This window comes from Vanacampus margaritifer, chromosome 3 (genome assembly GCF_051991255.1).
Source record: "Vanacampus margaritifer isolate UIUO_Vmar chromosome 3, RoL_Vmar_1.0, whole genome shotgun sequence".
NCBI lineage: Eukaryota > Metazoa > Chordata > Actinopteri > Syngnathiformes > Syngnathidae > Vanacampus > Vanacampus margaritifer.
In genome coordinates, this window is record NC_135434.1 from 28,492,884 (window position 1) to 28,520,360 (window position 27,477).

Genomic DNA, 27,477 nt, shown 5'->3' on the forward strand with positions numbered 1-27,477 from the left:
AGCTTATTTGAGTTTGCGTAAACGCTTGTCTGCAAACAAGATTAAATTACACGTATTTGCTTCCATTCAATTGAATTAATATTAAAACTTTTTAGAAATCCTATGACATTAACGGTCGAGGAGGGGGTCCTTTTTGTTAATGTTTTCTATTTTTATTTTTTTTACTTTTGACAGAGTATATGTCGAATTATTCGGGCAAAAAAACAAGTGGAAAAATATATGCACACACAGAACAGTACCAAAATGATAAAGTGGTCACAGTAAATAGATCGTGATGGAAAACAGACCTTTGGTTTGGACAAAGAGTTTCAGAGTAATCCGTTTATTTTAAGTCAAAGAGGTAAACGTTTTTGTTTTTTGTTTTTCACTTCATGAATTACAATACTCCTGGCAAAACATCAACCAAAAAAATTGTGACATTTTCTTTTACACCATTCAATTGCAGTAGTTGATTTAATCGAAACTCCACGTTTCCCAAACATTAAATATTACGACCTGTAGCAAATAAATAAAACATGTATATTTAAATAGCTGAATAAATAAGCAATTATCGGACGGCCACTTACTACTTTCTTCGAAATTAAAGAGGAAATTGCAAATATTTTGCCCGCTGCAAGTCAAACTATCGCAATTAGCCTAAGAAAAAACAGATCAAACCTCTTTTTTACTTCAGTTTAAAAAAAGATACAGAAAACGTGGCAATTTTGTTGACAATAAATAATATTTTCCACGCAAACAAAGCCCTAACGCATATTTAACTTAAAGGATAGATATACACATCTTTGGAAAATAAAACAATATTCTCGGGCGACCCCGAACTCACACGAATGTCCCCGAGCTTTGTGACGAAATAGAGGTACCTTGTTGCAAATGCTTTAATACTTGGGTCTTCAAATCTATCACAGGAAGAAAACCTGGCCTGTTTTCGTCAGGGGAAAAACAGGGAAGCGGTGATTTTTCGATTTAGAAAAAAAAAACTTCACTTTGTAACGCAGAGCGTCTCACAAATGGGGATTTAATTCGACTCCCAGAAGTCCAAAATCTTGGAAATCGGTATGCGTCTTCATTTTTGGCAAAAAAAAAAAAAGGAAAGAAAAAAATCAAGTGTATGGACAAGCAGCGTTGGCTTGAGTGTTGCAAGTTTCTTTCTTCTGTGTGGATTCAAGAATTGGGTGTCGATGGTGGTAAAATCCCATGATTGTCTTCACAGTGTCAAAAACGCAACCAGATTGGTTGTTATAGGTGCAGTCTGGAGGGGTGAGATGAACATGGGGAACTTCCGTCTGTCCAGAGAGCCTCGGACTCAGGCTTCAATGGGACTTGACACCATGCTGTTCGGTGTGTCTGGAAGCTGAGATGACATAGACGCTACCTCGCTGCCAGTTGAGTTCGAACCCGGTCCGCCCTCCGAAAAACTAACCTGTGGAAACCAGTCAGCGATGAGAATCTTCAAACCCCAATTGGGGAAGGTGACATATATTCCCATGCAAATTGTGGCGTCTAAAATGAAATAATTATCAGCAGAATATACTTAAAATGCGTTGCATGTTCATTTTACAATTACACCCACACTGACAAAGCTTAATGTTTAGAATTAAGAGTTGTCACTGTATTAATATTATAATATTAAAATTAAATCACATAATAATAATAATAATAATAATAATAATAATGACGGCATGGCAATAACTATAACCAATAATTTGTATTTTTCAAGAACGCGTTCTTGAAAAATATAAAACTATAGACAAACATATAAGAAGAAATATGGAAGTCGCAAGTTCTTATATTTTGACAAAATCTTTATTTATTGACAAATTGTGCTAAAATTACGATGTCTGTATATGAATAATCAAATAATCTAGCCTCAATGTGGAACTCATTTGAGATTGTTTCATTTTACGTGTCATGAGACACGGAAAACCAAAAAATGAGTCCACCCTTAAAATGTTCATTTAAAAATATTTTAAATATTAAAGCAGCTGATAAGAGTGTAATTTGATCAAGACATTTTCCGAAGGCTTTCATGACAAAATCACTTAAGTGCTTACATAAATAACTATGCAGGCAGTGTACTGCCAAAAGCGCCACTTGCACATTTAGTGGCACCAGTAATAAAAGGGGGCGAAAGGCTACATTAAAATGAACAGGAAATAGAAGAAAACATGCAGGTTTCTTTTGTTTTTTCATGGCTAGCCTATGCATATAGCATCTCAGCGGCTATAACGTGTTCATTATCTTACTGTAGCTTATAAATATAAATAAATAAATAAATAATCACGACCAACTACTACAATAAAGGCTATATGTAATTTCAAATAAAAATCATTTTATTTTTGGTAATATGCTGCATTTACTTTGTTAGCGTTAACAGAATAAAAATAAGTCTTGGGGAAACAAATGATGAAGAAAAGTCAAGCAACGCACCAGTTGCTGAAAAGCGGGCTGGTCGATGTCACTCTGGAGGGCAAAGTCGCTAAGGACCTTCCAGGGCGGCTGGTAGCTTTGCACCTCCACAGGGTTCGCTTGGATGCCGCCGTCGTGCCGCTCGGGACTGGCCGCCACCATTGGTGTGCCTGTCATTCCCTGGATGTTCTGCAAGAGGGGATGCTCAGCTCAAAGTGGATTCACTGCAGGTAATCACACAGGATGACTGCTTGTCGGTTACTGGGGTTATGCTTGTTGGCGTATATGAGACTGGTTGGGGAGAGGAGAGTTATACCGGACATTAATCACCCGGCAGTCAAAACAATCGGCAAACAAGTGTGTTTTGTGTTCCGGTGTTGCCCATTCTGTTTGGCGCTCTTGTGTCCTAATGTTAGTAAACGCAACACATGTCTCGAGGTGGAACCAGGACCTTACGCTTGGGTTGGCGCCTCTTGTGAATTGTTTTTACTTCAATGAAGGGTAATAAAATGTAAAATGCTCCACTGAATAAAACTTTATCTTACTGTCTTGTCATTTGGCTGCTGTTGTTGTAGCTGCTTCATTAGAATACTCCTCTTCTTGTCTTTACACCGCTTGTTCTGGAACCAGACCCGGATAACGCGCGGGCTAAGGCCGGTCATCTCCACCAGCTGCTCCTTCATTAGAGCGTCGGGCCTCGGGTTGGCATTGTAGCAAGTTCGCAAAGTGTGCAGCTGCTTCTCGTTTAGTACTGTCCGCACTCGAGTAGTCTTCTCTGGCTGTTTGTGGATGTGGGGCCGAAGTACAGACTGTCGGGCGGAGATGGGCTCTGCTGTGAGAAGGGACGGGTCAAGAAACCCAAAAAAGGAAACATCAGGTTAAATCGTTATGAATCCAAGTAAACAAAAGCTTTAAATAACAACTTTAAATAACTTTAAAATTGCGTGATTACTGTAGGAAATTAACGAAAAAGAAAGTGCTGCGGAGGTTGGCACGGGCGCCGTAAAGTCGAAACGACGTAGGTCGTGTGCGACGTAAATTTGAGGACTCCCTGTATTCCCTTAGGAGTGGTTGTCAACCTTTTTTTCAGTGACGTACGCCCTGTGAAATATTTTTTCAGCCAAGTACCCCCTAACTCAAGCGCAAAGCATTTCTGATTGAAAAGAAAAAAATACTTAAAACCGAGAGCTACCATTACGCGCTTCGTATTTATGTGGTCTCTTGAACTATTTGGAAATAAAAATAACCCAAAAACAAATAATTAATTTAATTGTGCACATACAAATTCTTAACATTAATCGTCCTACATTGGGATCATATTAAAACTGTTATAATTTTTTTTAACTGAATTTTAAATAGTTTTCAAGTGATTGCCAGGTCATTCTAGATAGCATATGACAAATTGTGTCAAACCATTCTGGTATGGGGGCGATACTGCAGTTTTAGGACACTGAAATTGAATATCCATATAACATTAATTTAATGAACTTATATTTTTTTCTGAAATATTAACGTATACTTTTGAAATAATCAATATCTCACGTAACCGCTGTAGTGCCTTCACGAACCCCCATTTGAGACCCACTGCATTTCATTTTCAGCAACCATGGCATTTTTTTTAGAGAGCTCAGTATTCATTAGGCAGCCTACGTCAACATGTCATAATCATCGCTCTTTTTTTTCTTTTTCTTTTTGATTTAAGAAGTTCATGATTTGCCCGTTTTTATAGAAAGTTGTCAGCTGGCTTTATCGGACAACATAGAGGCCTATTGCTATTAGCCGGATGATTGTTTTGTAAATTGCAGGCCTACGTTCTTTTATTGTATTAACACAATAAAAAAAAAAATCGTGACATCTCGATTTAATGATATAATTTTCTCATGTAATTTCCCTTGTTCGGCGTCATAATTTCCTCTATTCAAAATCTATTTGCGATGCTGCGCACTGAACATTTGGATGGTATGAAGTGTACTGGAACCTTTCAGCGTGTGGACGGGGTGCACGCGCACATACAAAGAAACGAAACGCAAACATGTAACCCACTGCACCTGCAATTTTCGGTCACAACGAAACCCCATGGCCCGTATCAAATGTGTAACGAATGGATACTCATCACACACTACCACATACAACTCAGAATAACCAGTTATGGTTGTCATCTATAATCGTTAAATCAAGTTGTCTAAATTGCATCACCTATAGAAAGAAAACCGATCCAATAGCAGACCAGTAGGGAAGCCTAGCGAACCTTTGACAGCTCATTAATCGTCGGGCTGCTTCCCACTTTACCTGCCATTTGCAGCGGTCGGGCGGGGTGCAGCGGACTGAGCCGGTCTCCGTGTCCCATAGTGGCCCGCTCCACCACGTCGTGGTCGGCCCGGCAGAAGAGGCCGTCTTCGCGCAGAGCGAACTCATCCCCCGGGATGAGCTGTCTGCTGCAGGCTACACAGCGGAAACATTCGATGTGGTAGACTTTGGATCGGGCCCTCATTACAAAGTCGTTCTTGCTGAAACCGATGCTGCATTTAGCGCATTTAATCCCGTATAACCTGCAGGACACACCAAACGTGTATCAATCAACCGACAAAATTGCAGTGGATAGATACATTTGTCTTTTTTTTTGCGCAATGTTTTTTATTTTTTTTATTTTTTACATTTTACGAAGGCAATTATGATAAATAATGTGTATCAAATGTATGTGCACGTTTGAAATGCTGCAAACAGGCCTATAATCACTTGTTGGAATTGCAGAAAGTTGGTATGTTTAGTTAACAAGAAACGGTGTAACAGATTAATTGGAGTCACAATAATATTGGAAATAATTTTACCATATGCTAAAGCTGGAAAATAGAATTCATTTAAAAATAGCCCTAATTAGTGAAAGCGCTTGCCCATCAGCCGCGGTCGTTACCTGATGTAGTCCCGTTTACAATACGTCTTTCCGTCCCTGACGAAGCACGTGCACGACTCGTCCAAGTATTGACTGCACTCGGCGCATTTGAGACAGGCAGCGTGCCACTCCAGGTCTGGGGAGACCCGCAGGATGTACTGGTCGTGGATCTGGTTTCCGCAGCCCACACACAGAGACACAAGTCGTTTTTCTAGAAAAGCGTAGTTTAGTATAAGGATAATTCGGATGAATAGGCGTATTAGTGCAGTGGTTCAACTTGAAAATATAGACTAGATAATAAATAGCCTAAATAAAAGATTTATTTTTTAAGTTAAAATGTCAATTAAATGTCGCAACAAGCTGAGTAGGCTATAAGCCTAAATTAAAATAATTGAATTGAAGCATGTGGGTATCGAACTTACTTTTGGGTGGATCCCCCATGTCTCCCATGTTGACCAAGTAAGGCGATGTTAGGTCCACGGTCAGAGCGGACTACAACGCCTGGACTCCTTGATGTGTTGTCTGCTGCGGAGCCAGGGGAGGCTGCGCCGTCCGGCTCGGAGAGGGAGTGCGTGTGTGCGCGTGTGTTTCTCCCCGGCGTGTGTGAAACTCTACGCTAGTGGTACTGACGTGGGACAGCAGCGCGTCATTTCCATGCCCAGCTGATTGGCTCTGTAAAGTCTGGGCAGCTCTGCGCAACACCGACAGGCACCCCAACACCGTGGCACACTATGTGGTCTAAATGATCTGTTTGTCATATTTTCTTATCTCGATTGTACTGTCGGAAACCAAATAGGTTAAAGTTATGCAACGGCACTTCATTGACTGCAGTTTTACATTTCCATTTTTTAAATTTCTTCTTTTTTTAAGAATCAACTGACAAAAGATAAAACTGTTTGGCCTGTTGGAAGTGCACTCTGATACATTCTCTAAATGTGAAGGCTGCCTTAATTATTCATATTATTTCCTTTAACCATGGAGTATGGAACGTCCAGTATTTTCTAGGTAACCAAACGATACGTTACAGTGGGCGATCCCAATAGACAGTCGCGGATTCTGGCAGTGACAGGCCTAGGACAAGCGCGTGCGCGCGCGCGTAATTACACAAAAACAAGCACGCCCTCTTGTGTTGGTAATCAACTAAGAGCAATAACACAACAGCAGGAGGGCAATCCATGCGTCATTCTTTATTTCCAATTTCAATTGATAATCGAAAAAAACCCTATTTTGTTATTTGTTTTTAATACACAAAAACTAAATTAGAGTCACGAGCATTTTCTGTTGTTCGCCAAAACCAAATCCAATCCAGTTCATCGTGTATCGTTGCACAATGATTGAAAGAAGAATACAAATGATGTGTTGTTGAAGTGATTTGCCAGAAGTATCCGTCTAATCAGATTCCACGTGGACATGAATACTTTGAAAACAATGCAAAACCCGCGGTAAAAGCAAATCTTGCATGTCAGACATAATGTTGCTATAAAGCCGATTACATAAGGCTTCCAACACGTTTGGCCTTGATAGAATAATGGTCGATGCAGGATCATTGACGCATCACGGATTATGGCCGTTGCTTGGATTGATTGTGGTGGCTAGCAAAATTATTACTAATGCTCATTACTAAACTTCTAAATCTAATTCAGTCCTGTATGTTACCAATACGCTCTATTTTGTATTTTAGATTTGAGCCTAAAATTGTCACATGCGCATTCTTTGTTTCGTTTTTTGTGGGTGTAAGTAAAAAAAAAAACGAAAAAAGAAAATAGATTAACGAATCAGTCATCTTTTTCATTTTTAAGTGATTGCTAATTAAAACTGACAAAACAGTGGAGAAGTTTATAGGGTATAGCGTTGTTCCCTAATCCCTAGTGCTGTAAAAGGTACACATATTTTAGTCCAACCTACCGTTCCGAAGCAGTTATGATTTTTATTTAAAAAATACTTGTCCTTTTATTTTTACATTTTGAAATACCTAAAATACAAATACATCTGATATTTTTGTACCACTCTTGGATCCTATCCACTACTTGTTAAATCACAACACTGAAGACATTTTAGTCTTTTTATTGCAAAAAAAACAAACAAACCCATTACTTTAACAAAAATATTTAAATACATTCAGTATGCTAAAACATACAGTAGGTCACCAGTGCAAAATTGACCACAAATGGTCAAGGCTATTCTGCAAATAATATGAGGTTCCAAATTTGGACAGTGCCCCCCCCCCCCCCTTTTTTTTTTTGTGCTAGTGGGCTTCTAATCACACCGTTACTGACAAATCTATGTTGTCCTGGTGAAAAACAAAATATTTTTTGAATTTTTAGAGTTTGGTTATATTGCCAAAGCAGATTGAAGGACATTTTATTCCAATGCCCAGCTTCATTCATGCCTCCTTCACAAAGACAAATGTGACCTATTCAAGCCTTGCTGAAGCACCACCAGAGCATCTTGTGGCATAGAATTCAACAGTGAGTTTGCACCAGCACCCCCAGACCCTTGCATGGAGTAAGCGGTTCAGAAAATGGATAGATGTATCGAGTGCATTATGCTCCCACAACTTGTAATGCCGTAGTAGGATTTATCATCCTCCTCCTCTTCATTAACAGCAACAGCATCATCATCATCATTATCAAACTTACATTTTTAGACCCTGCAAATGTCATGATCAGGTGTCCCAAAGATACAGGACAATGAGAATAACTATAGAAGTAAACATTTCTGATAGAATGTCATTTTCACACGCTAACGTCTATTTAATGCTTTGATTTAAATTTTTATTTCGAACATGCATAAATAATAAAAAATAATGAAAATAGAAATTGTGAAGCCAAAACTTCTAAACAGCAAAAAATAATAAGAAAAAAAAGCAATTGAAGCAAACAAAAGAAAAAACCCTCAACATCATATTTAAGCAACAAAGATAAAAAGTAAGACAACTACAGTAATAAGTCAGACATACACGTTTGAAAAGGAATAGGAAGTAGTATAAACTTTTATATTCCTACCTCTTCATCTCCATTTTAACATCAAAATATTTTTTACAATTTGGAAATTTAGCTAAACATAGTACTATTAGGCTATCTGGTATATTATTAGACTGAATGAGGATTAATAGACTTGTTATTCGTAATAAGTAATAGTGTATACAATATATACTTAGATTTTACATAACAGCAATAATAATAATAGTATATTCATAACAACAACAATAATTATTATTATTCCTATTACCACCATTACAGTGTAACCAAAGTAATTTCCTTGTTTAGTGTCCAGACGCCGTCTGCCCATGGAATATATTCGAGGATGTGGAGGTTTGAAGTGGATATACTGTATTTTCCCATCTCAAAGATGTAGGCAGGCCTGGACTGGGCCATCTAGAGTTGCGGGACAATTCCTGGTGGGCCGCAAATCGGCCGTCGGCTGAGAGCCCAACGCAACTCCCAGCGAATCATCGCCTATCTGTCAAAGACAAGACGATGGAATGGAACAGGCCGGACTGGGCCATCTAGAGGGTCGGGACAATTCCCGGTGGGCCGCAAATCGTCAGGCAAGATTGCGTAGCCCGCAGCCCACACATTTGTTTTGAAATCAGCCTGTAAATAGAGTATCCATGTCATTTTATGTTGACTGTGTCATTGTCAATCAACTGTAACTCCTATCACTTTTACAGGACATTATATTATATGTCACATTGCCTGCCTGCCTTTGTTACTAAGGGTGTCACAGAGTTACAATAATTTAATATCAAAAGTAGCAAAACTTTAATTCACAAATAGAAACAATAAACAATATACTGTAACTATATTAAACATTGTCTGTACAAAAATAACACATAAAAGAGGCAAAACACAATCACAAGTGTTACTAGTGACAGCCACAAAGCATGATGGGAAAGCCTCCTACGATTGCCACTGCTTTCTTCAAGTTAGCGTCAGTCAACTCAGTATTATGCACCAGAAGTGGTGAAAACACATTTCAAATTAAGAGTACTAACAGTGTTAGTTGCCTTAATCTTGCTGGTTTAAGATCATTTGGTTAGTGTGTCTTGTGTAGTGTAAAATGTCATATCCCATTTAATGTGAATTAGCTTATTTGGTTTATTTTTTTGTCCTTTTTTGTTGTTGCCCATTTTATGTTCAAATACTTGTTCAAATAAACAAAGACCGTGCTGTTGTAAGAGCATTCAATTGTAAATAATATTTTCCATCAATGCAATATGAATATCGTTGGAGGGAATGCTCATCTATTTTACATTGATACACAGACTGTAAAATTGTGTATGTTCATTAAATTGTGAACTAAAGTGGGCCAGTCTAAGCCCTGAAACTCCAGGGCTAAAAATGAGTCCCAGCATGTAGGTATATGCAGGCATAAGAAAGATGCTATAAGTACAAACATATTTGATTGACAGTTGACATTTGAGCGAGGCGTGTTTTCAGCGCATTCAGCAGCCACGCCCACAGCGTCTGAGAGCTGAGAGAAGGGCTAGATTTTTCACAATTTTGAAGCTTTGGCCATTTCTTTAATCATTCACATTTGGAAAGCTTGTTAACACTAATTCTTTGGCATGTCAAAGTCATAAACTTTTTTATTTTTAATTTACAGGGACTTTTAACCCTTGCACATAAAGTGATTACTACAGTGTACAGCTATTAAAACGTTTGCTCCTGTATAAATGAATCTTTTTGCCACCGTTGGCCATTAGCCACTCCAGTGGACACTAGTATAGTCTTGACATACACTTCCATTCAGTGGTCAACCTTTGCAAGCGCAAACAAAAACAAAAACAGACAGACAACAAGATGGCCATCAGAATTTCAGATGTGATGTGCAAGGAAGGAATAAGTGTCTATTCCTTCTATTCCAAGAGGACCTTGCAAGTAAAAAACATATTAGGACATCAAGCAACAACTAAGGAGTAGTATAATTGTTAAAATATCCAAGTATTGATTTTATAATGTGAAGAATTGGCACTTGATCACAAGTCCACTAAATTGGACATCATAAGCTGTATTGTGACTACAACTTAGTGTAACTTTGTTGCTTTTGAAAATACTTCAGCTACTTCCTTTTTTTTGCTTTAAATCATTTAATTTTTATTATTTCAATATTTTATGGATTTTAGTCTTCATATGAGAGTAAGGATCCTGGTCCTTATGTTTTGTAGTGGGCAGATTCAGAACATGCGAGCAAAACCTACAGGATAGTCGACCATATACCTTCTGACTCAACTGGGGATGATGACAGCGACAGTAGTTGGGTTTCCATCCACCCATTTTTATTCAAATTTTCAAGAAATCCAAAAATAAAACTGAATAGAAGCATTAGAAATTCGAAAAAGGGCCCAAAATCCGCCAAAAAGTTTTTATGCTTAGAGGGTGTGGATTTTGAAGGGTATCGAAAAAAGTACTTTTGAAACTAATTAAAGAAGCGAATATTAATGCTATTTTAGATGGAAAACAGAAAAAAAACGCTACGGTTTATCAAGAATTACAAAAGCAAATTCATACGACGTCATTGCTCGGCGCGGTCGCTTCTTGGTCTTCTTATTTTAAATTACTGGTGGATCACTCTATGGTTTATACCGCCACCTACAGCGGCAGAGTGCCCTCTCAATATTCGCAAAAGAAGAACAGATGGAAACGGGCATAAGTCACATGTCCGTTTTTCGCATTTTGAGTAAATTTGCTTAAAAAATTCGAACTTATTGGATGGAAACCTGACTAGTGATGATGAATGGTTGCCAGAAAAAAGAAAATTACTCCCTGTACTTAGTTCAGTTTTCTTTGGTTAAATGTTTTTGCAATACTTGTAGTTTTGAAACATGTTAAAAAATATATGTGAACACAATGTTAAAAATCAAACAGACAGTCTTTATAGTGTTTACATTATTGTTTTGTTATTTATTCTTTTCTTGCAAACATATTTCGTCAGTTGCTCTAATGCACGTTATCCACTCTAGAGGACATGTCACTAACTCCTTGAATAATTAAGGTGATTATTATTATTTTTCATGCCTAAAGAATAATAAAAACAGTTGAGAAAAAAAATCCTGATTTAGGTTAACATAATTTGTGCATGAAAGGGTTAGGTTCTATTTGATTATGTATTTTTTTGATACAGTTTTGAAATAACATTCATCATAAAATTCAGGCTAATTAATCATCTGTGCGGTACAGGTACATACGAGCAACGTGTGACAAAGGAAATAAAACAATGATGCAGCTCTGTCCTTTACTGTTATGACTGTTCTCCTCCCATGTGATGACATTTTACTGTAGTTTTGGCCCGAGGCTATGGTTGCCCTTGAGACTAAAGAAGACTAGCTGCCATCATCATGTTTAACTACCCCTGACACATCACCACCCTTATTGTGCTTCCCAATCTGAACACACATAGCAGCAACAGCAGTCCAGGGCAGGGCTGGAGTACCATCTGTCAGGCTGGTGTCAAGTGGCCCTTGTCTCCAGTGATTAGGAAAGCTTCTGCTGCCTCAGGTGGTCCATGGACCAACTCAGCCATCTTCCAAAGGCTAGGCCAGGCCATATGGTGGGGCGCGAGGGGCACCCAGGGGAGGCAGCGCTCCCCCCTTGCCGTCAGACAAGACAGCCTGCAACCACCATCACGGCAAATTTCTGCCCACCAAAGTGTTCAGACCTCAATGGGCAGGGAACGTCCTGACAGATGCACAGGAGCACAAAGTGAGAAGTTGCTCACGTAGTGACCATCATACTTTTCTTTTTTAAATAAAAGTGCAGGTATAATAAATGTAATCTGAGAAGACATCTACTACAATCTCTAGGATTTAGCAATTCAACCTCAAATACAATTTGTAATAATCACGGGAAATTCTTGAAGCACTCAGACAATATCACATATAAATGTACCTTTTCCTAGTTTAAATTAAAAGTGGTTAAAAATGCGTCAATTACTGCCTGATCATATATTCTGTCCCTGTCAACCTATTGGAAAGTGACAGATGGTTTTCAAAGTATCAAGTATCAGGTCAAGTCCAAAATATTTCATTTTTTCTGTGTTTCTCTCATCACAACCCCAGAATTGGGAGTTAACAATTTCTCCAAGTCAGTGCCACTCACACTGGTGTCTGAAAGGTGTGAATGTTTGGTGGTGGTCAGAAGGACTGTAGGCGCACACGAGTCAGGTTTCCATGCATGTTTTGAAATTTTTAAGCAAATTTACTGAAAATGCGCAAAACGGACATGCGACTTGCCCGTTTTCATCTGTTCTTCTTTTGCAAATATTGAGAGAGGACTCCGTCGCTGTAGGTGGCGTTATACACCATAAGTGATCCACCAGTAATTTAAAAGAAGAAGAAGACCAGGAAGCGACCGCGCCGAGCGATTACGTTGTATGGATTTGCTTTTGTAATTCTTGATAAACTGTAGCGTTTCTTTGCTGTTTTCCATCGAAAAAAACAGCATTATTATTGGCTCCTTTAATCCAAAAATATTTCTGTTTCGTTGTCACCCCAAATATACCTTACTTTATTGTCCGACATTGCTTTGGGACTACAAACATACGTGTGACGTAATATCTGGTCAAAAATATGTGCCGTGTATCCGGTCTTGTCAGCAGTTATTAGCAAAACCTGTTTCCATAGCCAAAATTTGCATTTTCCTTTTTTCGATACACTTCAAAATCCACCCCTTTTAAGCGTAAAAACTTGTTGGCGAATGTTGGGCCCTTTTTCAAATTTTTAGTTTCCATTCAGTTTTATTTTCGCATTTCTTGAAAATTCAAATAAAAATGGGTGGATGGAAACTCAACTACTGGCTGCCACGCTTCCGTCAGCCTGCCCCAGGGCAGCTGTGGCTACTTAAGTAGCTTACCGCCACAAGAGTGTGAATGTGTGAGCGCAAGAATAATGTATTTGTCTTTGAGTGTCCAAAATATATATATATATATATAAAATATATATATATATATATATATATATATATATATATATATATATATATATATATATATATATGATCCATTATTAGTAATAGTAGTAGGTCATGTCGACAACATAATACAGTAGACAGCATGAATGTGTGCCAGATATGTTCATTCAGTGGGGGAGTGAATGTAGCCTCCCCTGTCCCCAGTCTCTGACCAAAGCAATACCCCTCACTATTGTCATCATGTACTGCACTGAACATGTATGGTAAACAAGCCAATCTTAACCATGGCTTCTACATGGCTGGCATGACTTAGAATATTCATGATGGAGTGTCGTGTTGTTACCCTTGTTTTGTCTCGAGAGCTGTCCAATTCCTTCTTTTTAAGGTAAATAATCCAGCCAAGGGAACTGAGGCTGCTGAGTCCCACTAGAGGGTGGGGCATGTGCACACATGTCAAATGATTGACAACACTACTTGGTTAGACTTTCTGTCGCTAGACTCTCGTAGGATATTCTTGTCAATGCGTGGTGTGTATTGTAAAATTTTCAAAGATAATTTTAATAATATTCAGTTTTAACATATTGCTGGCGTTGGGCCAAAACGTTGTAAGTCACAATTTGGCAAATCTCACACTTTTTCCAAAAATCTATACTTTTGGACAACCTACGTGTGGTTGTAATTTTTTTTTACAAATTATTTAAAATGGCTTGCTCTCTTTGATGATGCAATGTTAATGGTTGAACAAACATGCTGTTTTTGGGGTCTCCTAAAAAGCGACAATTTCAGAGGTACAAGGTTTTGGCCCGATGCCAATGACAATAAGTATTTAACTGCCTTAAAGTGGTAATTTATGATATTTTTGTTAAAATATATATTTTTGTAATATGTAATGTATAAAAACACAATATTTTGTTTAAGGATTGTTAGGAACCAATCTCACAAGTTGTGTGCACAAGGGACGTGGGGGAATATTTATATTGGTGCACATCCGGGCCATTTGCGCAGCTTCAGCATTGTACTTGACACGGAAAAAGGAAGATAGCGACGTTGTCATAGGTACATGTACATTTTAATTTGTGTTTTTTTGTACCTGATGTCGCCTTTTTTTTTTACTTTTCTTTTGGATATGTGTGGCCAGCGAGGTGATTATTTTATTGTACATTTATGTTATGTTCTCACTTTGCACCTTACACTCCAGTGGCGTCCCTAGCATGAAAGGTTAAGTGGGGCACAAAAGTGGGCACTTTACATCCACAAGCAGCAAAGCCAACAAAATAAATTCTAATTCAATTCAAGATCACAATCCAGCGGAAAAGCAAATAACAATTACAAATTAAGGCTATGAATAAAATCTTCGAATTGTATTTATTACACTCCACAATTACGAAATTGGCAATCGTAAACAAGAACAAAAGATTATTAATACTCATTTTGAGTTGTTTAAATGTATATATTTGGACCTTTTTTATTTTAAAATGACAAATTTAATATATCTTGTTTGCTCCAAAGGAACTTACATAATTGAGGTGTTTCAAATAATTTAATTTGTCTTAATATTTTTAAATGTTTGAACATTTTCTTGTTTCGTATAAAAAAATAATCATTTGAATAATTGTGATTTCAATGATTACCAAAATAATTGGGATTAATATTTTTTCTATAATCGAGCAGCCCTAGTTCAAAATAAAAATGCTACCAGTGCTGTTCATTCAGCTCAGTTAGTTTCTAGCTTAACTTTATTTCCAATGCCAGATTTTCTTTGCTGCTTCAAATTCAACACATGGAAACGTTTTGCTGAAATTACTGATTATACTTATGTTTTGAACAAAATTACCTTACAAACATAATTGGTATTTATTTGAATATTATTATTCTTGATAAAATAAAATTTGATAAATTATTAGTTAAAAGAAGACCAATTATGAGCCTGCATAGTGCTCAACTGCTTAATTCAAACAGACTCTGAACTGTCTCAACCTTTACTAGTCTGTTGTTGGTCCTACCTACTCCAGGGGCCACACACTTGACCTGGTCATTACAGACACTGGCTGTGTCCGAATGTGCACCCCTCCCTATATAGTGCCCTACTAAGGGGTCACGCCATTTTGTAGTGGCGTCCGAATGTCCAGGGAACGAAAATGTTGGGCACTAAAAATTACCCACAATGCACTCTGAAAAGTAGTGAACATCGATATTCACTCAACCGGGTTGATATAGACCACGATGCATTGTGAGTATGAAAAAAACATGACGCAAACGACAGCACAAGCGCCGGAATCAAATCTGATGCATTAATATATACTACGGAAATAATTAATTAATTTTAGTTAAAAATATGTACAACAAAGGAAATAAAGTACAGTTTTTAAAACATTTTCATTCACAATAAATAGTCGGTGATTTATGCGCTGGTGCGTCGTAAGAGTTACGGTGGTCACGTGATATGCGCTGAGGAAAAAGTAGTGAGCTGGCTGTCCGAATCGCTAAACAGAATGAGGCCACCACATATTAAGCCGCTACAGTATATAGTGGAGGGCTATGTAGTGAATGAGGGGTCAGAAGACAAGGGTGGATATTCGGACACACCCACTATCAAGATCACGGACCTTCACATCTTGGACATCGGCATCTCAGATCACCATGCAGTCACCTTCAGGACCCCTCTTCCTTCCCCTCTCGCCAAGCCACAACGCCTTATCTCCATCCATCCATCCATCCATTTTCTTGACCGCTTTTCCTCACTAGGGTCGCGGGGGTGCTGGAGCCTATCCCAGCTGGCTTCGGGCAGTAGGCGGGGTACACCCTGAACTGGTTGCCAGCCAATCGCAGGGTACACAGAGACGAACAACCATACTCACAATCACACCTATGGACAATTTGGAGTGTTCAATTAACCTGGCATGCATGTCTTTGGAATGTGGGAGGAAACCGGAGTACCCGGTGAAAACCCACGCAAGCACGGGGAGAACATGCAAACTCCACCCAGGAAGGCCGAAGCCCGGACTCGATCTCACGTCCTCTGCACTGGGAGGCGGACGTGCTAACCAGTCAGCCACCGTGCTGCCCACGCCTTATCTCATTCAGAATATTAAGAACATTGACTTTACCTCCTTCAGTCAGCATCTACAGCTTATTTCCCCACCTACAAATGCACCAGGCACTGACCTGTTAGACTTCTTCCATCCATCCATCCATTTTCTTAACCGCTTTTTTCTCACAAGGGTCACGGGGGGCCTATCCCAGCTGGCTTCGGGCAGTAGGCGGGGTACACCCTGAACTGGTTGCCAGCTAATCACAGCTCTTAGACTTCTTCTTCTTCGATAAGATTTATCATATCCTCGACCACCATGTCCCTCTAAAAAAACATTACTGTCACTTTTACTCGCTCTGCCCCCTGGTTTACAGAGGAACTGAGACTGCTGAAGAAAAATGGCCGAGTCTTGGAGCGGGCCTATGTTACATCTGGGCTGACGGTGCACAAATTGGCCTACCAGAAACATAGACAGAGATATGCCAAAGAACTCTCGAAGGCCAGGTCAGTTCTGTTCCAGCAATTGATATCATATCTATCATTCAACATCCGTCTCATTTTTGCCCCACAGTGCAGCAGGTCAAGAAAATAATAATTACATCCAAACCTTCTACATGCTCCCTTGATCCCCTTCCCTCCCCTCTGCTCAAAGCTCACTGTAATTCCATCAGCCAACTAATAACCAACATTATTAACGTCTCTCTCCAAACCGGCCATGTCCCGGTCAGACTCAAAACAGCTATTATCAAACCACTCCTCAAAACACCACTCTTGACCCTCAATCTCTGTTAAACTACATACCCATCTCCAACCTACCATTTATCTCCAAAATGTTTGAAAGAATAGTATCCATTCAAGTTCTCGACCATCTCAAGTCGAACAGACTGTATGGAAAATTTCAATCTGGTTTTCGTCTATTCCACAGCACAGACACAGCTCCCTTCAGAGTCACAAATGACCTTCTGATGACCTCTGACTCAGTTGCTACTTTCCTCAGTGATGTATCCTGGGATCCCCGAAAAGGGTCCGGCTGCAGCCCTTGGCGATGCTGTCATTCAACATAAATACCCATTTGGGTGTTCTTGTCAGTGTTTCGTCAACCAATCGTAATCACAAATCATTTTGCAAGGCATAATGGATAATGGTGTTTTTCTCCCTTTGCGATTTTTACCAGCCGCTGTTCCTTGGGTGAAAGACAAAACATGGTGAATTGATGCGCGATCATGTCAGTACAGTAAGTATGCTATTTTTTCATTCCAACAACACTATGTAGCATTGGTTGTGTTTCCATCCACCCATTTTTATTCGAATTTTTAAGAAATGCAAAAATAAATCTGAATGGAAGCACTAGAAATTTGAAAAAGGGCCCAAAATTTTCAAAAAAGTTTTTACGCTTTGAGGGAGGGATTTTGAAGCTTATAGAAAAAAGGAAAATGCAAATTTTGGCTATAGAAACAGGTTTTGCGAATAAACGCTGACAAACCAGATACATGTTGCACATTTTGACTGAAAAAGAACAGTTGGAACCAGGTGTAACTTGCGGGGGTGACTTTCCTCTGCGTTGTGTGTTCAACAAATGGAATCGATTTTGGTCTCACTGCGCATTTATTTTCCACAGCGGCCTGTGTGCATGAAAGAGCAATGAGTGTGTACACCTGCGACGTCCTAGTTAGCTCTCCTCGGCCACATTTGGAGCAAGAGTCCCGAAACTAAAACCAAAATGTACAAAGAGATGACAAACAACATCATACCAGTGTGCATGAAAGCGCAATGAGTGTGTACACCCACGACATCCTCGTTAGCTCTCTTGGGGACTTATGTACTAAGACTTGCGTGGCTTTCATACTAAAACAAGCTGTACGTCTATTTCCAGAAAACGCCGCACGCATAAAAAAAATCCAGATGTACAAATCTGTGCGTACGTAAAAATCCAAGCACATTTCTTTAATAGATCTCATTTAATGCGGAAATGTTAGAGTACCAGACTCCTTTCTCTAGATGCCCGTACATAAATATGCTAATTAGTATAAACGGAGTGGGAATGATTACAATGCATGATGAGATAATCACATAATAAAACATGAGGCACAAATGAAAAACCCCCCCGATGTGAGTTGGAGACACTTGTAAACAAAAAAACTGGGGCGCTATATCATACTGACTAAAGAGGACAAGGACAACCCAAGTTGTTATCAGCACTCAGTCTATAAGCCTGCATCTGTGATCGTATAGGGTTGCATGAGTGAGTGTGGCATGGGCAGCTTCCACATCTGGAAAGGCATCTCAATGCAGAAAGTTATATTCAGATTCGAGAACAACATATGCTCCCATCCAGGTATCATCACTTTCAGAGAAGACCTTGCATTTCTCAACACGATAATGCCAGACCACATGCAGCACCATTCGGGTATTGAAATGGCCAGCCTGCAGTCTACTTATTTTACTTATAGAGCACATTTGGCGCATAATAAATGAGAAGATGCAACAAAGAAAGCCCAAGACAGTTACAGAGACGCGTGTTAGACAAGAATGGGACGGCGTTCCTATTTCTAAACTTGAGAAACTTGTCTCCTTGATCCCCAGACGTTTGCAGACTGTTGTAAGAAGAAGAGGGTGAGAATGGCCTTGTCCCAACTTTTTGGAGATTTGTTGACATCATGGAATTTAAAATCAACATATTTTTCCCTTAAAATGCTAAATTTTATAAATAAAAATGTGTCCCAATTGGGTTTATATATAGTAACAAATATTGCCCGTCACCTCCAATTTTTTGAATTTCCCTCCAGCAGGGACTGGATTTTGTTTTTACAACCCACAGGAAACACATACCTCAGCGCCTACCGAGATCTAAAAGCCTGTTTAGCAAGCAAACTAGCGATAAGACTGCTATATCAGTCCCCAGACCACTTCTATGGTCTGGTCTATCTACAGGAATCAGCCATATGTTTTTGGAAACGACGCCCCTTGGCCCTCAAGCGGCCACTATCTGTATTTTCCTCAAGAATCCTGCCGCTCATAATTAATCTGAAGTCTACATAATTCGGGACATAAACAAACTGTACTTACTTCACTGACATCAAGTGACTTCTGTTATTTATCTTTGTACACAACCTGTATGTCTATCTCAAATGCATTATGTGTGTAACTTCTGCAGCCATCTAAGTTTAGCTAATCAGTAAGCCTAGCGGATTCAATAACTTTATGATCACGGTAATGTTTGAAATGTGTTCAGAATGATAAATGAAGCATCTGGCTTGTCAATTCTGATCAAAAATTATCAAATGCTATACCAAAAGCTTGGTCTCTGTTGACCTAGTCTGCTTCAAGCACACTGAAGAGGTGGGACCGCTTGACCCCCCATGACACAAGTTTAAAAGCCAGCGCGTTGAAGGAATTTCCCCCTCTTCTTCGCTCAGTCGTGCGCCCATCACCATCAGCCACAGTCTCAAGTGCAGCATTCCAGCTGCGCGTGCGCCGACTGCCCAGATCGCCTCTAACGAAGTTTTCTTTAACTGAGGATCGACGCTCACCGAGTCATTCTCTCTCCCGTGCTGAACCAGTCCGTAAATGTGCCTTAATTGCAATCTGACCATATACCAATGGCGCAAGGCTTGAATTCAAGTATGAAAAGATTGTCAAAACGTTTTTATCTCTGTTCACCATCTACCTTTTTCATTCCCTTTTCTAATCTTAGTTCGTTAGGTCGCATGCTTTCTTTTTATCTTTGATTCACATTTTTTTTTAATTCCGTTTCATTAATAGGTTAGGCTGTGACTGATATATGTGTGTGTTTACTAAATACATTTGTTGTCTAGAAATTAAATTTCTGCTGAATCATTTGTGTTTACTGAGTGGATTAGTAATTCTCTTATTAAAGCAAATAACTCCATGATTAACTAAAGTAGCAACTTCAGATTATGAATACAGACGCTCCCCTACTTACGAACATTCGCGTTACGAACAACGGTACATACGAACATGTCTGCGCGTACAGTATGTCGAAAAATGTTCGGTAAATTAGATTTTGTATGCGCGCCTTTTTCTGAGTAGTGCTTCTTTCCGCCGCTAATACCGACGCTTGGCGCTGTGAGAGCTCACCCAGCATTGGAGGCTCAGCAACGTGTCGAGGAGGAAGAGGAAGAAACGCCTGTCCCCATGAAGGAGGAAGTAACTTTTAAAGCCCATTCCAGCGACGACGAAGACCCTCTCATGATATAAAATCCTCCTCTTCCTCCTCTATCATCTCCTTAAGCATCGAGTACATCTTCCAAAAGTAAGTTAAACTTCATTTTATTTATCTTATTACGTACATGTACATACTGTGTGTGTCTCTCGCTCTCTCTCTCTAACATACGTAGTACAGTACAGCACTGTTAGTATTCTCTCCATTTTATTAAATGTTTTTTTCAGTACAAACCAATACAGGCTACTTATACAAGCCTTAAACATACTTATATAAACCTTCAATATACTTATATAGGCTTTAAACATAAATTATAATACAAAATATAGCGCTGAAGCAAAATATAGCGCTGAAGCAACTTACGAACAAATTCACCTTTACAAACGATCGCTCGGAACGTAACTCGTTCGTAAGTAGGGGAGCGCCTGTACTTGATAATAGGATTTTTATCATTTATTTTGCTCATATAAACAAGCAAAGTTAACGTGGTGCCCCCAGAGGTTGCTGAGGAAATAACTCCCCTCAATACCGTCTAAATTTCTCGTTTGCCATTACGGCAACCCAAATAATCGCTACAATATATCTATATATAGCTGTAGAAGCAAACAATATGCCAATGTGTATTTTTATTTTTAAATGCAATCATTTCACTCTTGATACATCTGAACGTGAGAGTGGAAAGGTGCGTACGCCCTGTTTTTGTGCGTACACACCCTTCACTTCATACATGAGGCCCCTGGAGATCAAAAGTAAATCTCAGTAAAAGGCGCACTAACTAACGTTTGCAGCATTAGCTTCATTCAACGACGGACCACGGCTCAAAAATGTTGCTTGTGAGCACAGCACCAGTTAGTAAGCATGCAAAACATCCTTAGCAATAGACTCATTAACATGGTGCAACCCAATTAATATAACACCAAGTTTTCATTACATCAATCGTCACGACTAACGGAATAGAGCGGCACGTGTCTTACAACTCTTGCTCCGAATGTGGCCAAGGCTTGCGTACGTAAAGTGACGTCACCGCGCAGCTGTCATCCGCAGCGCGCACACCAGCCCCTGTTCTCTTATGCACAGGTCATAAAATAAAAGAAAAACATTCACATTTTATCCCAAATATAATTAGTGATTTTGGTGAAATTAACAGAACACTGTAACCTGTTACACAGGCATAAGTCGCATGTCAGTTTTGCGCATTTTCAGTAAATTCGCTCAAAAGCTTTGAAACAATTGGATGGAAACCCCACTACTGTCATTCCTTTTGCTGATATAGCTCTATAGATATAAGCCAAAACAAAGTCACGTGTAGTTAGCATTATCATTAATCTAATTAATTACAGGATTTTTAATTAATCTAATTAATCTATTTCTATCTCATATCAGTTAAAGGTCTCCAAATTAGGAATTTGAATTCTAGGACATTACAAAATTGTAGTGCATGACTAATCAATTGAATACACCAAGAAGAGAAGATTTGAAATCACATTTTTATTGTTGAAGTGCTTAATAAATTTAATTCAAGAGAAAAAGTTTAAGCACTTCAACAATTATGCCAGGCATTGTTTTAAAAGATAATCTAAACTTCAATTTTGTTGAAAATAAAATAAAATAAAAGTTGAATAAAATTGAATCTAAACTTCCACAAGCTGTGGATTGGTGTACGGATGGCATGAGATTAACCGAAAATAGCTGTGGTCGTTTTTGAGCTAAAGGTTAGAAGGAGAGGTTAACAAAAATCTAAAGCTACAATGTCTGGGTCTCCTCAAATCAAAAACCTATCCCAAACTAGGTTACAGGATTACCTGTGAGTGAAAAGAGTCTTAAATGATAAGTCCGGCTGGAGCTGCTTCAATGATACGAAAATTATTTTTTACAAAAGGTACAAATCACTGCGTTCTTGTTAAAAGTCCTGTGACTCCCGTTGTACAGGTTACAGGCCAAAAGACGTGTCATAGTTATGATGCTATTCTTCCTTTATGATGATGCATGTTATTATTCATGCTGATGTATGTTTTGTCCAGTAAGAAGCTCATAGGCAGCTTTGAACTGCGGAGACACGGTTTTCTTACCGTGTCTCACTGTATGTTTATTGTCAGTTTGTTTTGTTAGTAATTAAATAAATCTTAAAGACAAGAACGGACTCAAGTGGATTACTATCAACTGGGATAAAGTACAGTAGATGCGCGTAAGCCATAACACGCAGCAAACTGCACCAACAAAAGTAACTTGGACTTGGAGTAGCATTCTGATGATCGCTACATTGAACATGATAAAGACTGTTTCTTGATCATCTTGGAATTAATAAAAGAAAACACAAAGAATATGCTTTACTTTGAAGCTAACAACGGCCAACAAGTCTTTCATCTTACATCACCAAGACTGATGTAGATACATCAACCATGGATACATCTGTAAAGAAACCTCCAAAGACACAACCTTCTAACGTAATCGAACTCAAAGAACTTTAACTGGACGAAGTCTTCCTAGAAAAGAAGATGCAGCAAAGGGAGATTAAGTCAGATAGGCTGTATGAATTGATGGAAGAAATGATCGCTTGAATGGTTACAGACTATAATATAACTTTGATTGAAAGAAAGTTGGGTGCATTTGGAGCGCACATACAACAATTTTGTGAGCTGAATAAATCAGTTAAAGACTTGTTGAAAGAAATGAAGTCAGAAGGCATAGAGGATGATCAAGAGTATTTGTTTAATACAAAGATGGTTATGTTCAAACGCCATATTGCTCATGTGAATAGTTTGATAGAACGTGCACAAAAACGTATGATAGAATCAAAAAAAGTCACCAATGAAACTGTTAATCCCTGTAACAGTGTATCAATGACATTGTCTAGAAGTCGTAAAGGAGAAGAAGTTCCTCACATAAAAGCTCAAAGGCAACTTTAATAGAATTTACAGAAGAAGTTAGATTAATGAAGGCTAAAATTGCAGCAATAGAAAAAGACTCCGGACCTCGAGTAGCGGAATTTGTAAACTCTGCTTTACATGATCAAGATTTTTGGGGCCGATAAGCAAGTTAGAAAAAAAAAAAGATTACTGATCACCGATCCGATCATAAGATGGTGCAATATATTTAAATAACTTGTTTATTTACTGTTTATTAAAAAAAAAAAAAAAAGTAAAACAGGCTTTATGAATTCAAGATATTTGGGGTAAATTGGTGAGTTTGGACCCCCACTCACCCACAACTTGTATATTTACTCTAGTCTAACCCAGACATGGGCAAACTTGGTTCTCGAGGGCCGGAGTCCTGCAGGTTTTGGAGATTTCCCTCTTCCAACACAAGCTGATTCCAATCAACAGGTTCGTTATCAGGCTTATGCAGAGCTTGCTGATGAGCTGATCATATATCAGCTGTGCTGGTGAAGGGAAACATCCAAAACCTGCAGGACTCCGGCTCTCGAGGACCGAGTTTGCCCATCCCTGGTCTAAACCCTGCCATAGCGCAATTCTATGAAATTAACTGAAAATAGCTGTGTTTTTTTTGTATGTATATAAATCTTTATTTATAATACATTTTATTTATGTATGTACATATATTAAAATTATATTGACAAAAACCCTGATAAAAAAGAAATGTAACATGTAATGTTTACATGTTTACATCTCTTTCTCAGACATTGGCAGTCATTCGGGTTTTGCTATGCTATACTATTATTATCCTGTTTCAACACGTCCATACCCTTAACTTACCAGCTACGTAGCTTCAGATTCTGTTGCTGTGGCCGAAGCTGGATGTTTTTGCCCACTCTCTGCACAGGAGGTGTGAAAAAGCCGTTTGGCCCAGGCAGAAATCTCCTGCTTTCATTTCTCATTAATTGCGTCGCAAGAATAGCTCAACCCAATGTTCAATATGATTTTAGTTTATCTGGTATTCTCGTCTGTTACGTGTTCGTTGATACAACACATCTTCTTGCTCATTGCATCTGTGATTGGCTGAATGTGTGTCGCCAGCCCGGAAGTGGACGTTACTTACGCTGATTGATGAAAGATATTAAAGAGATGTTAAAATTAAAGAAATAACACACATACTGTAGTTCTTTGATTTGATGTAAATAAAAATGTTTTTGGGACTTTTAACCAGTCAAAATAATAATAATAAAAAACACACGACGGCTACAGAACAACTTCCGGAGTGTGCAGGTGTTTTTTGCTGTTATGTCCTAGTTGGCAGATCCAATCAATAACGTCATTGATCGATCGGGCAAATTATGACATTACAGGCGATCACCGATCGTGCATAAAATGGTCACAATCAAGCCAATCAGATCGGCGTAAAGTCTAATCCCATTCAAAATTTCCGCGGGAATTTTTCTAGTTCAATGTATATAATCTCATAGTATCATGAATTGTGACTTGCAGAAGTTAGGTTTACATTTCACAGTGATTGCTTTTTCTTGTGTGCTTTGCTTTAATTTAATTGTTGATGGTTCTGACAACATGATGCAGACCAATCTTTGAGTAGCACTTAGAAAAATACCTTATGAGACGAAGAAAATAACGTGAAAAGTATGCATCTGAAAAGTGTGCTCTAAGCGAGTGGTAACGCCTGATGGCCGCCGCTGGCTTCACTTTTTGCTTCGGCATGAGCAGTCCAGGTTATTTTTTACGTCCGTGCTGTGTCAGCTTGCAAATCCACCTCTGAGTCGGACCGTGGTCTTTTTGAAGCGTTGAGCCAGGACAGCATGGTAGCGTTTTCATTTAATTTACTTAACTCAAGAGCGATGATTGTACACATGCGTTCGGGTCGGCTAGCATTGGGCTAACATCACGTTTATAGAGAGTGATTTGAATGACGTATGTGTGCTTCTCTCGTAAAGCAGAGCTATATGAGTACTGGAGTAAGCGTGCGCTTTGTAATGTGATTAGCGCACTGACTTACGTGGATGAGCGTCACTTTTTGAGATCAAAACATGCATTGTCAAGCGTACGGGAACGCTGACAGTACGTTCTTTGTACATTAGGAAGTACCGTAGCACTCATGAGATTTTAAGAACTGCTGGAGCTCCGTACCATTGCGTTCTGGCCTACTTAAAACAATGATGCATATAAAAAGCACATACAAATAAAGGACTTTTGAGCCTTGTATTTACCAATAATTTTTGGGAGAGCATAGATACACGTCTGTGCTTAAATGTGCTTTAAACCAACTGGCTTAAACTGGCTTTCTGAGGATGTAACAATTGTTGAAATCTTATCCAGCAATATTGCCTCAACAACTTTCGACACAATACTGGCCAAGGCCATTGGTCCGTCTGAACTGTCAATCTTCCCAACTCTGTCTTTAGCCACACCAAAAAAAAGGACAAAAATGAGACGAAGATCAGGTATGAGCAATAGATCTTTCTGTTTGTCTCCCTCTCAACTGCTCACGCTCCTTATAAACACTCGGATATACATCTCAGCAAAACATGCAACTCACAACAACATACATAACCGAGTTTGTTACAGTATGTATATAAAATAAAATATTTCTTCATAAAACGTGTCCACGTTTTCACAATAACCACAATCCGATTCCCAAAGCTAAGAAACATTCCCCCTATGATACCGTAGCGTGACGTCATCAGCAGGCACCAATCTTCATGATTGGCAGTCCAGGCACTGGCAGCCAATCGCCAGTATGTTTTTTTTTTTTTTTTTTACAGGAGAGCTCAGTATTGTTCATTCGATTTGACATCATCATTGCTCTCCTTTTTTCTTTTTCTTTTAAATCCAACAAATCAATTAAAAAAATTTAATAAATGTTTTTTTTTTCTTTTTTTTTTTTAAATACATATACATATATATATACACATATACACATATATATACCCTTTTTTTTGTATGTGGGTGAGTACGTGTATGTGCGTGTGTGTGTGTGTGCGTGCGTGCGTGCGAGTGTGTGTGTATTCATCAGTTCACCTAAAGCCCATTAAAAAAAAATCCCATACTAATAATATAATATAATAATAAATTGCCAGATGCAGAAACATCAATGTAAGTTATCACGATGTAGTGGCTCTCGCTAACAGACAGAATTAAGTAACCTTTGGTTTGGTCGCTATGAATAATTGTCGAGATTACTGTTTCTAGTCTAGATGTGAAAGCCTTAGTGATAATTTTAATATCAGTATTAATTATTTTCTTTACTTTTTCTGGCTTTAATAAAAGTTTAATTGCTGCTGTATTCATGTGTGGGCGTATGTAACCCTTAGTTTTAATTTCTGTTACTACTCTTAAGAATAGTGGAGCAAGCATTAACCAGAAGTGCTTAAAAAATATAGCCGGATAACCATCCGGGCCAGGTGCTTTGCCATTAGGCATACTATCTAGAGCACTGTACAACTCGTTTATAGTAAGTGGCGCATCTAACATGTCTTTATATTCAGTAGTTAACTGAGGTATGTTTAAGCTACTGAGGAATGCCTCAATATGCTCAGGGTTAGGCTTGTTAGTTTCTAAGTATAGGTTACGATAATAGTTATAAAAAATGTGATTAATTTCTTCTGGTGATTGTGTGCATTCACCAGTTGTAACCTTAAATCGCCGTTATAAGAGACTTTTCCCAATCGCCAGTATGTTTACACACATACCAGGGTAAACCTCACATTTGCGTTCAATAAATACTGACGTTTTTGCAGAATTACGTAGCCACTCTAGCCATTTCAAATGTCTCTTGACAACTGCTAAAAAAATAAAATAGAGATACAACAGGTAACAGTTAAGGCAGTAGTTCTCAACATTTTTTCAGTGACGTACCCACTGTGAAAAAATTTACGTAAAGCACACCCTAACCATTGCAATGCATTTCTAATTGAAGAAAAATAATAATAAACAGAGTGCTGTGCCATCATTGTCTGATTTATTAAACTTTGGAACTCTATTTGTATTTATGTGGTGTCTTGAACTATTTGGAAATAAAAAGCAATAACTAATAAATAAAATGTATTATAAATAAAGATTTATACACATACAGATTATTATCAACATGAAGTGTCATCTTTTGGAATCATAGTAAAGCTCTGTTCTCCGTCCGTCCGTCCGTCTTCTTCTGC

At 38.6% G+C, this 27,477-nt stretch overlaps 1 protein-coding gene and 2 long non-coding RNA genes across 5 annotated transcripts; 1 reads left to right on the top strand and 2 right to left on the bottom strand.

Moving 5' to 3' along the window:
- Positions 1-306: 306 nt before the first annotated feature.
- On the bottom strand, positions 307-6,025 carry isl1a (ISL LIM homeobox 1a). 3 transcript variants are annotated; one of them, XM_077560881.1, is made up of 6 exons: positions 5,719-6,014; positions 5,318-5,507; positions 4,696-4,955; positions 2,952-3,238; positions 2,428-2,595; positions 307-1,420 (listed from the first exon to the last, which is right to left on the bottom strand). In XM_077560881.1, the coding sequence occupies exons 1-6, from the start codon at positions 5,744-5,746 to the stop codon at positions 1,304-1,306; spliced, it is 1,050 nt and encodes a 349-aa protein (XP_077417007.1). In that variant the 5' UTR covers positions 5,747-6,014; the 3' UTR covers positions 307-1,303. The 3 variants fall into 3 exon arrangements, with proteins under 3 accessions (XP_077417007.1, XP_077417008.1, XP_077417009.1); XM_077560882.1 differs by having other exon boundaries at positions 2,952-3,235; positions 5,719-6,005; XM_077560883.1 differs by lacking the exon at positions 307-1,420 and having other exon boundaries at positions 2,448-2,630; positions 5,719-6,025.
- LOC144048666 (uncharacterized) lies at positions 911-9,481 on the top strand. The gene is made up of 2 exons (XR_013293396.1): positions 911-1,053; positions 1,211-9,481. It is a non-coding gene; the product is annotated as an uncharacterized LOC144048666 (long non-coding RNA).
- Positions 9,482-11,172: 1,691 nt separating this feature from the next.
- Positions 11,173-22,357, bottom strand: LOC144048667 (uncharacterized). Its single transcript, XR_013293397.1, has 2 exons — positions 22,223-22,357; positions 11,173-11,976 (listed from the first exon to the last, which is right to left on the bottom strand). It is a non-coding gene; the product is annotated as an uncharacterized LOC144048667 (long non-coding RNA).
- Between the last annotated feature and the right edge of the window lie 5,120 nt (positions 22,358-27,477).

Excerpts from the sequence above, each read along its gene's own strand:
- isl1a (XM_077560881.1), bottom strand. The coding sequence starts at position 5,746 with ATGGGAGACATGGGGGATCCACCCAAAA. Across the intron at positions 5,508-5,718 it reads CATGGGGGATCCACCCAAAA|AAAAACGACTTGTGTCTCTG; the intron begins GTAAGTTCGATA and ends ACGCTTTTCTAG. Across the intron at positions 3,239-4,695 it reads CCGACCGCTGCAAATGGCAG|CAGAGCCCATCTCCGCCCGA; the intron begins GTAAAGTGGGAA and ends CCCTTCTCACAG.